This window comes from Rhizomucor pusillus, assembly GCF_041956525.1.
Source record: "Rhizomucor pusillus strain CBS 183.67 unplaced genomic scaffold VTP01scaffold_25, whole genome shotgun sequence".
Taxonomy (NCBI): Eukaryota; Fungi; Mucoromycota; class Mucoromycetes; order Mucorales; family Lichtheimiaceae; genus Rhizomucor; species Rhizomucor pusillus.
The window spans coordinates 47,187-59,901 of record NW_027192167.1 but is presented as its reverse complement, the minus strand read 5'-3'; the positions used below and the strand labels follow the sequence as shown (position 1 = coordinate 59,901).

General features: G+C 44.9%; 8 protein-coding genes across 8 annotated transcripts; 4 read left to right on the top strand and 4 right to left on the bottom strand.

The window, feature by feature from the left end:
* Window positions 1-20: 20 nt before the first annotated feature.
* VTP01DRAFT_5760 (uncharacterized protein) lies at window positions 21-1,481 on the bottom strand (the record flags this gene model as incomplete). The annotated part of the gene is made up of 6 exons (XM_069384588.1): window positions 21-153; window positions 229-343; window positions 416-782; window positions 859-963; window positions 1,023-1,041; window positions 1,201-1,481. 6 exons carry the CDS (start codon window positions 1,479-1,481, stop codon window positions 21-23), a joined length of 1,020 nt encoding a protein of 339 aa, XP_069234996.1.
* Window positions 1,482-3,432: 1,951 nt separating this feature from the next.
* Window positions 3,433-4,029, top strand: VTP01DRAFT_5759 (uncharacterized protein; the record flags this gene model as incomplete). The annotated part of the gene is made up of 3 exons (XM_069384586.1): window positions 3,433-3,653; window positions 3,720-3,909; window positions 3,979-4,029. 3 exons carry the CDS (start codon window positions 3,433-3,435, stop codon window positions 4,027-4,029), a joined length of 462 nt encoding a protein of 153 aa, XP_069234995.1.
* A 417-nt stretch (window positions 4,030-4,446) lies between these two features.
* Window positions 4,447-5,940, top strand: VTP01DRAFT_5758 (uncharacterized protein; the record flags this gene model as incomplete). The annotated part of the gene is made up of 7 exons (XM_069384585.1): window positions 4,447-4,731; window positions 4,803-4,918; window positions 4,980-5,079; window positions 5,138-5,230; window positions 5,294-5,442; window positions 5,510-5,693; window positions 5,770-5,940. 7 exons carry the CDS (start codon window positions 4,447-4,449, stop codon window positions 5,938-5,940), a joined length of 1,098 nt encoding a protein of 365 aa, XP_069234994.1.
* A 52-nt stretch (window positions 5,941-5,992) lies between these two features.
* VTP01DRAFT_5757 (uncharacterized protein) lies at window positions 5,993-6,451 on the bottom strand (the record flags this gene model as incomplete). The annotated part of the gene is made up of 3 exons (XM_069384584.1): window positions 5,993-6,178; window positions 6,247-6,321; window positions 6,377-6,451. 3 exons carry the CDS (start codon window positions 6,449-6,451, stop codon window positions 5,993-5,995), a joined length of 336 nt encoding a protein of 111 aa, XP_069234993.1.
* Window positions 6,452-7,198: 747 nt separating this feature from the next.
* VTP01DRAFT_5756 (uncharacterized protein) lies at window positions 7,199-8,502 on the top strand (the record flags this gene model as incomplete). The annotated part of the gene is made up of 8 exons (XM_069384583.1): window positions 7,199-7,282; window positions 7,344-7,423; window positions 7,498-7,693; window positions 7,767-7,868; window positions 7,930-8,009; window positions 8,082-8,251; window positions 8,315-8,399; window positions 8,472-8,502. The coding sequence occupies 8 exons, from the start codon at window positions 7,199-7,201 to the stop codon at window positions 8,500-8,502; spliced, it is 828 nt and encodes a 275-aa protein (XP_069234992.1).
* A 199-nt stretch (window positions 8,503-8,701) lies between these two features.
* VTP01DRAFT_5755 (uncharacterized protein) lies at window positions 8,702-9,415 on the top strand (the record flags this gene model as incomplete). Its single annotated transcript, XM_069384582.1, has 1 exon — window positions 8,702-9,415. The coding sequence occupies one exon, from the start codon at window positions 8,702-8,704 to the stop codon at window positions 9,413-9,415; it is 714 nt and encodes a 237-aa protein (XP_069234991.1).
* Window positions 9,416-10,098: 683 nt separating this feature from the next.
* On the bottom strand, window positions 10,099-11,763 carry VTP01DRAFT_5754 (uncharacterized protein; the record flags this gene model as incomplete). The annotated part of the gene is made up of 2 exons (XM_069384581.1): window positions 10,099-11,461; window positions 11,528-11,763. 2 exons carry the CDS (start codon window positions 11,761-11,763, stop codon window positions 10,099-10,101), a joined length of 1,599 nt encoding a protein of 532 aa, XP_069234990.1.
* Window positions 11,764-11,795: 32 nt separating this feature from the next.
* VTP01DRAFT_5753 (uncharacterized protein) lies at window positions 11,796-12,647 on the bottom strand (the record flags this gene model as incomplete). The annotated part of the gene is made up of 3 exons (XM_069384580.1): window positions 11,796-11,854; window positions 11,925-11,951; window positions 12,452-12,647. The coding sequence occupies 3 exons, from the start codon at window positions 12,645-12,647 to the stop codon at window positions 11,796-11,798; spliced, it is 282 nt and encodes a 93-aa protein (XP_069234989.1).
* Between the last annotated feature and the right edge of the window lie 68 nt (window positions 12,648-12,715).

Sequence of the window (12,715 nt, the reverse complement as noted above, 5' to 3'; positions counted from 1 at the left end):
CTGAGGTAGTTAAAGGATGCTTATGGGTGATCTTGATGCTTCTTTTCTACAGATACATCGTGCAGTGACGTGCTCTGGTTGGAAGCATGGGATGAAATCGTCGGTAGAACGGATGCTGCCTTGTTGTTGTTCTTCTCAGCAAGTTCGACTTTGCTGGAAAGCAAGAGAGAATATAGTTTAATTATGCAATGTCCCATATTTTTGATACCAGATAATTGGCTGACTTACCCATACCACGCGCCGCCGATCAAGGTAAGGATGATACCGAAAGCGTTGGTAGCATTGATATTGACGTCAAAGATGACGACAGCCAGCACGATAGAAAGGACCTGTTTTACATTGCCTGGAATATTTATGTCACGGTTTCCAGAATTAGCAACCTTCCTGTGATTTCCACCCATGTGTTCCTAGTTACCAGCGACAGTCATTGTCAATGCGCTTGTCTTCTTGTTAGCCGTAAAGCTAACGATATTCAATCCAAATGCGATGATGCCATTGAATAAGAGTCCCGACGCTAACCCCATGGTCATGTTGGTTGCAGAGAACTCATGCACGCGTTCGAGTTCTCCTGTCATATATGCATAAAAGACGCACTGAACGAAAGCGAGTGGCGACATCTTCATCAACAAATCGAGTGGGTCAAGCTTGAGTCGGCCTACGAGAATGCGGTTTGTGACAACCGTTTTTACAGCAGCCAGCACGGTACCGAGAACCGTGAGCATAAAACCCATGGTTGTGTAGCCGTACTCGCCGAATGTTGCAAAACCTACGCCGATTACGACCTATCATTCCGCACGTCAGCGCCACCCGCATGCAACAATCACACAAACATGGCACCGCTCGCTGTTTAATACTAACCGGCAAAAGCGACCAGTACGTCATGCTAGAGTATGATTTTTGTAGGAAAATGATGGAAATCATGACAGTGAACACAGGGGTCATTGCACGGACAACTTGGTGAAACTACAAAGTTGCCGTTGTTAAGCAATCTGTTTCCAGGCAAATGAAATTATGCTACTTACAGGGACAGAGACGAGGTTCCTGCATGTTATTTCAGAGAGAAAAAATGAAAATATTAATGCATGTTCGTCGACTGCATATGTAAGGTTCATCCCCATCCGTCCCAACGCCAATAGAATTGACCATCATCACCGCATGTCAAGCTCGCCACAGTGACTGCATACGTCTCCGGAAACTTACAGTGATACGTTGCTGATGGCGATATTGATTGTATAAAGCACAGAGAACATGAGCATGACCATCTTCTCATGGTCGCCAAGGCAGGCTGGAGTAAAGTGACCCAGAAGATAGAGTACGTAGCAGCCGATAGAGCCACACAAGGTATGTATCGCAGTCAGACTCCAAGGATAACGGAAGTCGAGCAATATTGCTTTGTTATAGAGGGTCAAGCCGAGATTGAAGGCAAAGTAAAGCCCCAGCCAGACGTAGCGAGTATCGACAGGTACTTTAGTTGCCGACATTGGGTGTGACGATTCGAGAGGAACAGAGATGACAAGGAATGGAGAAGATGTAACTGGCAACTGTTGCCCTTGGCAAGGAAAGAGGATTAAACCCGGTTCTCGTGTTGCACTAAATTTGCAATCTCGGTCGCCAAAAGCAGTAATCGCATCTCAAAATAGAACTCCGCTAATTTTCGGTAGAGCGATCTGCAGGACACGATTCCGCGCCTGGCTTTGTTTCACATCAATTTCTTTCTCTCTAGACTTTTGGAGAACCACGGAACAGGATCTATCGGAAAATTTTGCCGTCGTCAAATCATGTGTATAGTACAAGCAAATAGTACGTTGGAGAAGAAGAAAAATTCTTGCGCCTTGGCTATCGTACTTTCATTATTACTTTAGAGTATGCGGGACGTCGATCCCGGTGAAACGTATGGATCCGAAGATCGTAGAAAAAACCTGCATAATGGGAAAGCGCCCATCTAATTATCTATTGGCCATTATCCCCTCTCCCCTTCTCTTCAACCTGTCCAACTATGCAACAACGATATCAGCATCACCACCGGAGTATGGACAGTAAACTAAACTGCAGCCAAAATCTTTACTCCTCCTGCAAACCAGATCTGTTACAGGCTGGCGGGCGCGGGGGACCGGGCGATATTTATCTGATATACAGAAGAGCATATCATTCCTCCCGATAACGTGCAAGACAATGCTTATGCGAACAATGGTAACTTGGACTAGCTTGGTTTGCTGTCACTGTCATATTTGCAAATAGCAAGTCTTTCCAATACAGGAATTTTCCGACAGCTTGGGAGGACGCTAGCTTAGATCGCTGTAATGGTATGTACCACATTGCTACCGTATTGTTCCTCATCTGTGAGCATATTGCCTGTATACATGTTCGCATGATAAATGATAAGCTAGTAATAATGAGAAATAGTACTTTAGCACGTAATTTACTCCTTGGATAAGCCGACGAAACACAAACATGCTGTATAATGGGCCGTGGGCCTTGTGGGTTAACGAAAAGAGGCAAGAAGTGCAAAGTAGCGCATGAATTCGCCCGGACCTCTTTTTTACGGTGATTGCCCCGAAAGGCATATTATTCCTCATCTGCAGACTGCAGGAACCCGAGTCTCATTGACTATATCACCGAAAGATAGACTTTTTCCTTTTTCTTAACAACTAGAACACGCCACACCCCTAGCGACTGTTCAATGTCTCATACACTGAGCAGCGCCGAATTCACACTGTGTTCTTCATTTCTACATACTGTGGAATGCAACTAGCGCAAAAGTCAGCAATGCAACTCTCTATTATTCGTGGAGAGATAGTGGATGGATACAGAACTTCCGATCTTTGATACCCTACCCTATATTTTGCTATATGCATGGATATCCTCTGACGGTGACGCTGGAAAAGGAACTATAGCCCCAATGTAATGTTCACGATATTATCGTTTTACAGACATTGCTTGATCGTATGCATTCTTCTTGTCTATCATTCGTTTCTCCGTTTCGTCCCCTTGTCGCAACCAGCGATCCACCTGATGCAGCAAGGCTCGAAGTTATACATTTGTCAGTATTGAGCATTATCGAGACTGATCCATTAATACATATCACTGTAAGTATATGGCTGCGATCCATAATACCATGAATCTGGATACAGACTCATCCTTTCCGTAGATACGGCCTTAATATGACCACCGGTACCGAATATTGCCCAGTCTGCTAATTGTTTGCGGGCGCTCGATGGGTATGATGGCAATTCTTTATAACTTAACGCTACTGCTGTTATTCTTCGCAGAACTATAGAAGAGGAGCAATTTCTACGAAAATGTGCTACGAGACGCTTACCTCATCAAGCGTGGGGTGCAGAGCGGAGAGGACGAATTTCCAGTTGAGCGGGACGACGGGATACCCATTCTTTCTTTTCCCGCTTTTCCTATCCCGCACATCCATCACACGCGATGAGTAATCTTCTCGAAACACTGCTAGAGCAAGAACGCACGCTCGTTTTCAACAAGTTTACGTCCGAAGATGCCTTGGAGCTAGGTCTCCTGATATTGAAGAAGGGCAAGGAGTTTCCCCGGCCTATAGTTATAGATATCGAGCTGGCCGGCCATCAACTTTTCCACTATGCTATGCAAGGCACAGGACCAGACAACAACGAATGGGTAAAGCGAAAGAGGTAATAAAAGGTTTAAACCGACTGAGAATGCGTGAGAAGGAGAAGATCTAATCACACACTACAAAGCAAAACTGTCATGCGATTCAGACACTCGAGTTTCTACATGGGTCGTTACTGCGCCAGTCAGAACAAGACTTTGGAGGAGAAATATCTGGTCAGCGAAAATGAGTATGCAGCACACGGTGGATCTTTCCCACTTATTATTGAAAACGTTGGCGTTGTTGGATGCATCACCGTTTCTGGTCTGGCTCAAGAGGTAAAAGAGACTGAGACATTTGCCCTTGTCTCTCGCCTTGTATTCACTCTCCCGATTCTTTTTCAACAGGATGATCACAACTTGGTTGTCAATTCTATCAAGGAATATCTTCAGAAATAAATCTGCTTTAGCTTCAGACCTGCCTGGTCTGCAAATTTTTACATAGAAACGCAAATAATTGGCATCATAGATTGCAGAAAAGAATCCCACAGTAGATACGCCCTTGCTCAAAAGCAAGGGCGTATTGTTTTCAATATTTCCAATGTCCTTGGGTGGAGGTATCATGTGAAAGATCAGGCACGTCTGCAGTCAGGTGTGATGATATCTGAATAGAATCTGGTGTTTGCTTGTGAAACGTAGAGTTTGGGCGCCCACCCCACCTCGCAAGCTCACACTCTCCCCCCCCCGCCTGTCTTTACCATTTTCTTTGGTTGAGCGTGACCCTAATTCCTGCAAAACCTGCGTTGAACATGTCGCGAGATCTTTCGTCGTTGACGTTCGCAGAAGCTTTTGACGAGTTTCGCCGGAAAACGGCGAATGAGGATCGCTTTACAGCAGGCTGCAACGCATTTCTATTCTTTGATCAGACAGAGGCAAGTAGCAGCTCGGCAGCGGTCAATTCACCAAGCTACAACTGAACTGCAGGATACAGCAACCCGCCTTTCGATCCTCTACAACCTTTATGCTCTCTATGCAGACCAGCCCTTGGAGTACAACCCATTTTTGACCTTCTTTTTAGAGCTCAACGAGCAGGATCAGGAACGCAGCAACCAAGTCGAGCAAGCATTCGTGCAAAACATTCTGTATGGAGAAATGGATGAGGTACATATAAATAAGAATAGAGTAGGATTCTTGATAGAGTTCTAACTAACACCGGCGATTCGGTCTGCTAGATGCACGATCTACCACTTTCGGAAATTTGCAATGGCTCGATAGCTGCCAAAACGCGCAAGGATTCCTCTCGGCTCGCTTACTTGCAATCAGCCGTATCGAGACTCGTAGACGACCCGTAAGTAGTGGAGCCTGCATTCCCGCGCGAATGGATGGTCAGTTGATGTCTACCTACGCAGCACCGTACAAACTTTGGGTACGGATGCTAAGGACCAGCAGTGTGACAGTATTGCCGATTATAGTCACCACGGGGCTGTGCTCGCAAAGTTGACAGAGAAGGTTCAGTCAAAAATAGTCACGAATGTATATCTAGAATGATTTAATAACTTTGAAACAGATCAAAAATGGGATGGATTCTACAACGCTTCAAACCATCGTCAAAATGCTTCAAGAAGGCTGCACTAGGCCATTGACCATACCAGAGCAACAGGTATTGGCTGATAGAGTTTTACAACATACAAATTATTGATCCATTCACTTTGCTGTTTCCCAGTGCCTTCAAAAGGCTCTGCAACTGTATCCTAATCAGGTTGTCGCTGCGTTTGATATGGAGCCTACAAAGCTCCCTGAATTCTTAGAGATGAACCAGCTATTGGCATCCAGTTTTGTCCGCGTATTACTTTCTTCAGAGCGATCTTTCCAGTAAGTAAAAATGCTTACTCAAAGCATGTCCAGAGAAGAAAGAGTCTCATTAAGGTTTTCATATCAGGTATCTGGAAGCACTCGCTCATATTCCCATCAACGTCAATTCCCTCGAAGTTGTATACAGTTTGCTGACAACTGCCCGGCCTCCAGGCATGTCCGACGACTACTTGCATGTCTATATTTCAAATAGCATCCGGACATGTGACTTGTTACCCGACAGTGCGCAGAAGAACAAACTCGTGAGGATGGCAAGTTGCGTAGTAGTAAAAGGAAGCCATTCACTGTGTTCTCACAGTTCCTTTGATCTCTTTCTCTTGCATGTAGGTCGCTCGATTTTTACAGCTGTTGTTGGAGAAGCAAATCATTCCGATTGCAGAATATCTGATCGAGATTCAGGCATTTTGTGTCAGCTATCTTCGTTTCAGAGGAGTCGCAGAATTGTACCGTTTAGCGACTAGCGAAGCCCAGCAGATAGGTTTTCAACAACGTAGTTGAGATATGACGTTTTTTTCTTGTTGCTCTTTTAAAAGTAGACACATATATCTATTTACATGCTGCCGCCGAAAGACTGGTTCGCAGATTCGCGCTGGATTCTAGAGACGTATGCACGCGACACGACGTTCCATGCTTCCATGTAACGATCCATGCACTTTGAAAGGCAAGCTTGCTCGCCGCTTTCGAGACGAGCGCCGGGCTTGGGAACGCACTTTTCGTAGCACTTTTCGTTTATTTTCTACAGAACGCGATCGGTACCAATATTAGTCCAAGTTTTACCCAGGCGTGGGCAGAGAATGAACTTACGTTAATGAGCTCTTGGGCGTTAGCCAAGGCGAGCTCGCTGCGCACCTTGTCCATGACTTCCTGCTTCTTGTTACCCTGTTTTACATGCAGTGTCGACATTAGAGACCAACCCTAGAGACCTATATTTGACGCGACACTGTACCAAGTCAGCAGCACCAGCGCTGGTGGCTCCACCAAAACCGTAGGAAGAATCGTACGAAGACATTTCAGACAAAAGTAGACAAGAGTTAGTGGTTACTTCTTTATTTTTTTGTCAACACTAAATTGACGTCAAAAAATTTTAAGCTGCGACGCTGCCAAAGCGTCCAAAGTCCCAAAGCGGCGCTGGAGCTGTTGAAAGTTAACTTGCCCCAGTAGGCACTGCTGGCATCAGTAGCATTGCATATGCTACTTATTATACATAGCTTACCCTGATCATAATGATCTGCTTAAACAAAGTTCCGATATGCCTTTTCTCGGGATGACAGACAGACTTACATATTTAGCAGATAGTCCTTGCAATGATTGTCCGTTTCTTTCTATATATTTCCGTGTTAAATAGTATTTCGACTAACACTGAGCAGTTTACAAGAATGATAGCAGAGAAAATGCAACGTAAAAGCGTCAGTGATATTATGTCACCAGCTTCATAAGACTGCACGGCTAGATCTGTCACTTTGCTATGTACCACATCAAACGAGATTCGTATGCAACTTAGGAGCTCAAACCCGCTGACCAGATAGATAAATGCAACTGCAAACTATGCGTCAACTACAACTTACCTTGTCGAAATAAACTTACACTCGTGTATGGTACTTTCTAGTGTGAAGTTCTAAGACTAAAGTGCCCCAAATTTTCCAGTGCGCGAAGTGATGATCGGATTTCAATGCGCGTAGCGAAGTCGACGCGGAAAGCGCGGACTTGTGAACAATCGCAGACAGAGACTATGACTAGTTTCTTTTCCCTTTGATAAATGGCTCGACACGAGAAGAAATTCAACTTTGAAAAGGACGAAAGAGTACTATGCTACCACGGACCACTGTTGTATGAGGCCAAGGTCAGCTCCATAGAACAGTCAGTAAGGGCGAGAAAATTCCAACTGATCAAAAGGATACCAGATCATTAAACGCGAGCGCAAAGATGATCCAAACGACGACAGTCCACAATATCTAGTACACTACAAAGGCTGGAAACAAACGTAAGAAGCGGGCTTTCGGTGGAAGGGTTATGTGTCTTAATGCTATGTTATAATGACTTATCGCCTTTGCACAGCTGGGACGAGTGGGTTCCTGACGAACGTGTATTAAAGTGGAACGACACAAATCTGCAAAAACAACAACAACTTAAAGAAATGCATTCACGGAGGAAACCTTCTCGCACATCAGCAGCACATACAAGTACTACAGAGGGCTCAGAGTCACGAAGTCGAAAGAGGAACCGCGATGCCAGCACAGAGAAAAGTCGAATTGTACGTACAAACACTGGACAAATTGAAGACAAATTATGGAGAATATTTATCATCAAAGGTGGGGGGAATATAGGAGGAAGAAATGGCTAAAAGAGCAGAATTTGGAGTCCCTATGCCAGAATCCCTAAAGGGGCGATTGGTGGATGACTGGGAGAACGTGACCAAAAATCGGCAGGTAAAGATAGAAAAACCGCGTTATCAAAACTGTATCGTACTTACAACTGCATCATATTTAGATTGGCTCACTCCCACGGCATCCATCTGTATCTGAAATATTACAGCAATTCCAAGCAAGCTACCGAGACAAGTGTAACATGTTAGTAAATTATAACTTTTCATGGGGCCCCTCCATTTTTCTATACTCTAAACTGTAGATTGCATCTGATAGGAGTGATGAAATGCTCGATCAAGTCATTCAGGGAATAGAACTCTACTTTAATGAATCATTGGCAACTTCATTGCTTTATCATCAGGAACAGCAACAGTACGAGCAAATGGTGCATGGAAAGAAGACTCCTAGTCAAGTATACGGTGTCGAACATTTTCTGCGGTTATTTGGTATGTAAACTCTCGTTATTGATGAAAGTCTGCAACTGACAACTCCCTATTCCGTCATTGTAGTCGAGATGCCGTTGTTACTATGCAAAGCTAATATCGATTCCGAAACACTGTTAAACTTGAAGGAATGCTTCTCAAATATTCTAAAGTAAGTTATTAAACTTGTACGCTTTTCTTCAGTTCACATGAGGTCAGTGCTAATCCAATACTCGTTTAAAAGATTTCTGCAAACTGAACAAAGTTTGCAATAAAAAGAAAGACGATTCCTGGGAAATGATGTCATATCAGCCAGTACTAAAAGGGAAAAGGTCCTCTTTGGATAAGTGTCAGGTCCCTGAAATGGTCCGATTCCGACTCTCTTTGTCGTCTCTAAAGTATTCCATAAAATGGGGTGGTTGCCCTGGTTTTTTTGAAATCGTGCATGTTCTTCTTCAAATTAAATATGCTCCAATGCAAGTAGAGCTCTGTCTCCTTCCCACCGAGATTATAGAACGAATTGCATCCTATGTCGACTTTGCATCTTTGTACCAGCTGAGCCGCACGAACGTGCGTTTGCGCTCGGTTGTTATCGAACGACTGATAAAGAGAGCTTCGCACACAAGAATCAGACTCTGGATAGAGCAACACGATGTAGCCGCTCACAAGCCAATGGACTTTGTATGGTCCTCCTTCGATGCTACTCGACAGCAAGCCATCTTCACGTGCAAACCGGATACGGATATTTTACTTTTTCGTTGCCAAGATACCAGCCCACCGGTCATTGACGGCTGCACTGTCATTTACCGAGAGGACAGCAATGATCCGCTGCGAATGAACAGTGTCGCCTATCGTTCCTCAGCTGTTTCTGTGCCTCTCATGAGCGACCACAATGTTGTCGAGTATCGCAACATTAGCAAGTGTGGAGAACGGCTCTGGCAGTTGGAGTACCTAACGAATATCTATCACGACCGCAAGAGCGTGGAACCTATCAAGATGGAATGCAGCCTGGATATGCTTTGTGACAACACTGCTCCGGAGGAAAGCGATGCAGCGTCGTCGTCATCGTCAACGTCTTCCGTTTGTTCAACTTCTTCTTCGCCATCGACAACCTCGCTGTCAGAATTTACAGTGCTCAAGACGCGCACTCATACAATGCCGCAACAAAACGCAGTTTACAGTGCATGACAGAAATAACTGAACAAAAGGAGGAAATACATTACAATCTTATTGATTATGATCTAATAACAAATATACCATGCAATCCAAGGCAAACGAAAGATACAATCGAAGACGATTGTTGGAGTTGAGATCAATTGGAAAAGTGAAGAGCCTCTTGACGCCGGAGCCGTCCAGAGCGAAGAAGGAGACATCTTTCCATAGCTGATCTTCGACCGTTAAGTTATCGACATCCCCCCAGAACTTTTGAAAATAGCAATTGCAATGTGTATTTTGGCTGAAATGCTTTACGAAAGACCTTGGATCAATGCGGAAAATAAGATAAAGTATTTAGAAAACTAAGGAATATTCGAGGATTCCTGTACGCAACTTTAGCATGCTACAATAACCAGATCTTTTCCATATGAAAGGGTCTACGTATCACACAGTCCGCCAGAGCATGCTCGTCTGGCACAAAAAGCAGCAGACGTTGCTTATATCGTTTCTCACAAATATTGTAAGCTTAACAGCTGAGAAAACGTGCTAGGAATTGCAAAGAATAGCAAAGGTTAAACTATCAAAGGAGGACATATGTGTGTAAGCAACAAAAATAAAACAAAGGGATAATCAGCACCCTTGTTGTTTTATTTTTCTAGTGATTCATTAATATAAGCTAAAAAAGTGGTGGACAATGTAGATAGAAAGCCATCATCTTATTGCTTCCAGATCTTGTGCTCCAAGCCCATATCGTTGTTGGGAGCCAAACCAACGCAGGCACGCAAAACGTTTTCGATAGCAGTGCGTTGTCTGCTCAAAGCGTTGACGACAGGAGTACCAGGGGCGACCATGGGGGCCTTGAGCATGTAGCTGAGGAGAGCCATGACAGAGTGGAAAGTGCTGTACTTGGTCATGTCCTCGGTCTTGTATTGAATACGGGTCAACAATTCACCCAGAACGACCAAGTCGATGATCAAAGGAGAAGCCAAGAACGAATCCTCGCAGACATTGTAGACAGAAATGCTCTGACGACCGCCCATGAAGATATCGCACTCGTATTCATCCAAGGCGCGCTTAGAGTCACCGACGGAGGGAACGTACTTGATTACAACGGTGTGATCGGGATGCTCACCTTCCTTGTACAAGATCTTGTTTGCAGCAACCATATCATCGACGACGGTAGACTTGGAGATTTCCTTAGAACGGAACTGCTTGTGAGAAGACAAGTTCTTGCCATCGTTGTTACCCAAGTGGTTGTACGAGGTGATGGCAACGGGCTTGATACCAGCGTTAACCAAAAAGTCAACAATGGCAGACTTGAACTTTGTCTGGCCAGACTTGAAGTCGTCACCGCCGATCAAGGCACGTTCACGTTCGGCCAATTCGATCAAACCAGGGACAAATGTGTTTTGAGGAGAGCCGTTGATGAAAGGAACGCCTTCTTCAATGCATGCCAAGGCAAAGATGGAGGAAGGAGCGACTTCGGGGTGAGACTGAGCAACAGCAGCCAAAAAGTTATCTGCGGTATCGTTGACACCGGGGATGATGTCGGCGTAACGCTCGGTGTTGGCAGTCCAGACGACAATGACCTTGTCGAGGTTATTGGCGGCCTTGAAGTCGCGAATGTCCTTGCGGATTTGGTCGCAGTGCTTGCGCTTATCATCACCGGGGATCAGATTATCGGCTCTATCGGACTGGTTCGCAGCAATAAAGTCGGGATAATAGATGGAAGGAAGGGGCTTCATGGTAGCCATTTCATCGTAGACTTGGCGCTGGATGTCATAGTCCAAGACCTGAGCGCGCTCCATGGCCTCGCCCAAGTTCTTGCCAGAGATATCCCAACCACCAAGGGCAAGGTCGGTGGGGTCAACCATAGGAAGCATCTTGGAGAGCGGGACATAGACATCCTCACCTTCGGGTGTCACACCCAAGCGGACAGTCGAAGCTTGAGTGACAGAACCCCAATAGTTTGGCTTCTGCTCGCCGCGCTTGGTGCGCCAGGTCAGGTTGCGACGGTGTGCAAGAATGGAAGCAGTCAAGGTGGTGCCATTGTTACCGCCCCAGCCAACCATCATCAAACTGTCATGTTTTGCAATGAGTAAACCATCGCCTCGTCACTGCTGCTGCGAGCATATTATCACTTACCCGACACGGGGAACAGCGCGTTCGGTCTTGAAGTAGAAGGTTTGCTCAGTAGGCTCGGCAACCATGGTACCATCAGGCAACTTGTTGACAACGGTGTTGGAGTAGACATACTTGGAGGTGATATGCGTGTCAGTGTACTCGACAGCAGGCGAGTTCACCTTGAAAAGAGGCTGCTTATCGTTAACAGCGGACGACGAGGGCGTGGCAGTGAATTCTTCGGCGTGTGGAGGGGCCATTGTATCAATCTTAATTGTCTATTTTGGGTCTGTCACTGCAACGCTTGTAGCCTCTGTAGGGATTGTGATGCGAAGACAAGAGATTCGCGAACTAATTGTTTAGAGGCGTGAGATTATGCAACGGAATTGTAAATAAACGGATGGGCTTCCCAAAATCTTACCGTTTTGTAATATAAATGAGGTGCGAGCTTAGATTTCGCGCCTCAAGAATAAGATGGAAAATGAAGGAAGCCATCACCTTGGGGTTAGGAAACCCCATTATATTACCTGCGACAAGTGGCTTGAAGCAGCGGGCAATAAGAAAATTCGGCGATGGATGAATTGTTCATCCGTCCAGAATCTGCGTCCAAAAATGTAACTTTTGCGATGACAGGTTGGAGAGAGAAATAGACATATCAATCGTGGATGATTTGCTTTCCAAACTGCAAGATCCGGAATTTGATGTATATCAAACTTACACCTTCGAGAATGGAGATTGCCTATTGTTAAGCATACGAAAACTGAGTTTGCAGTTTTGGCCCCTCGGAAGCCTTGGCAGAACTTTTAAACCGTAATCATTCACCAAGCGAAAAAAGCGTTGAATATGTTGTGTGGAACTCCAATGATAACGCTAATAATATATATTTATATATAGTAGGATCAAGAAGAGAGAGAGAGAGAGAGAGAGAGAAGATAATATGCATGAGACAATAGAAAGCAAAAAGGAAAAGAGAAGAGTAAATGTCTGTGTGTTTGAATGTGTGTGCGTGTGAGAAAGAGTCAGAGGAAGAGAGAGAGAGAGAGAGAGAGACAGAGAATATAGTAAAGGATGGCAAGTGTACATGCTCGTTGTATGAAGTTTGTTTGGTTTCTTTTGCGGTGCAATGGGAAATGAGGTTGATCATTTAAACTGATGAGGTTAAAAAGAGAAACTGTCAAGTATATGTTGTGCTGCGTGTGTTTGTATGTGTAA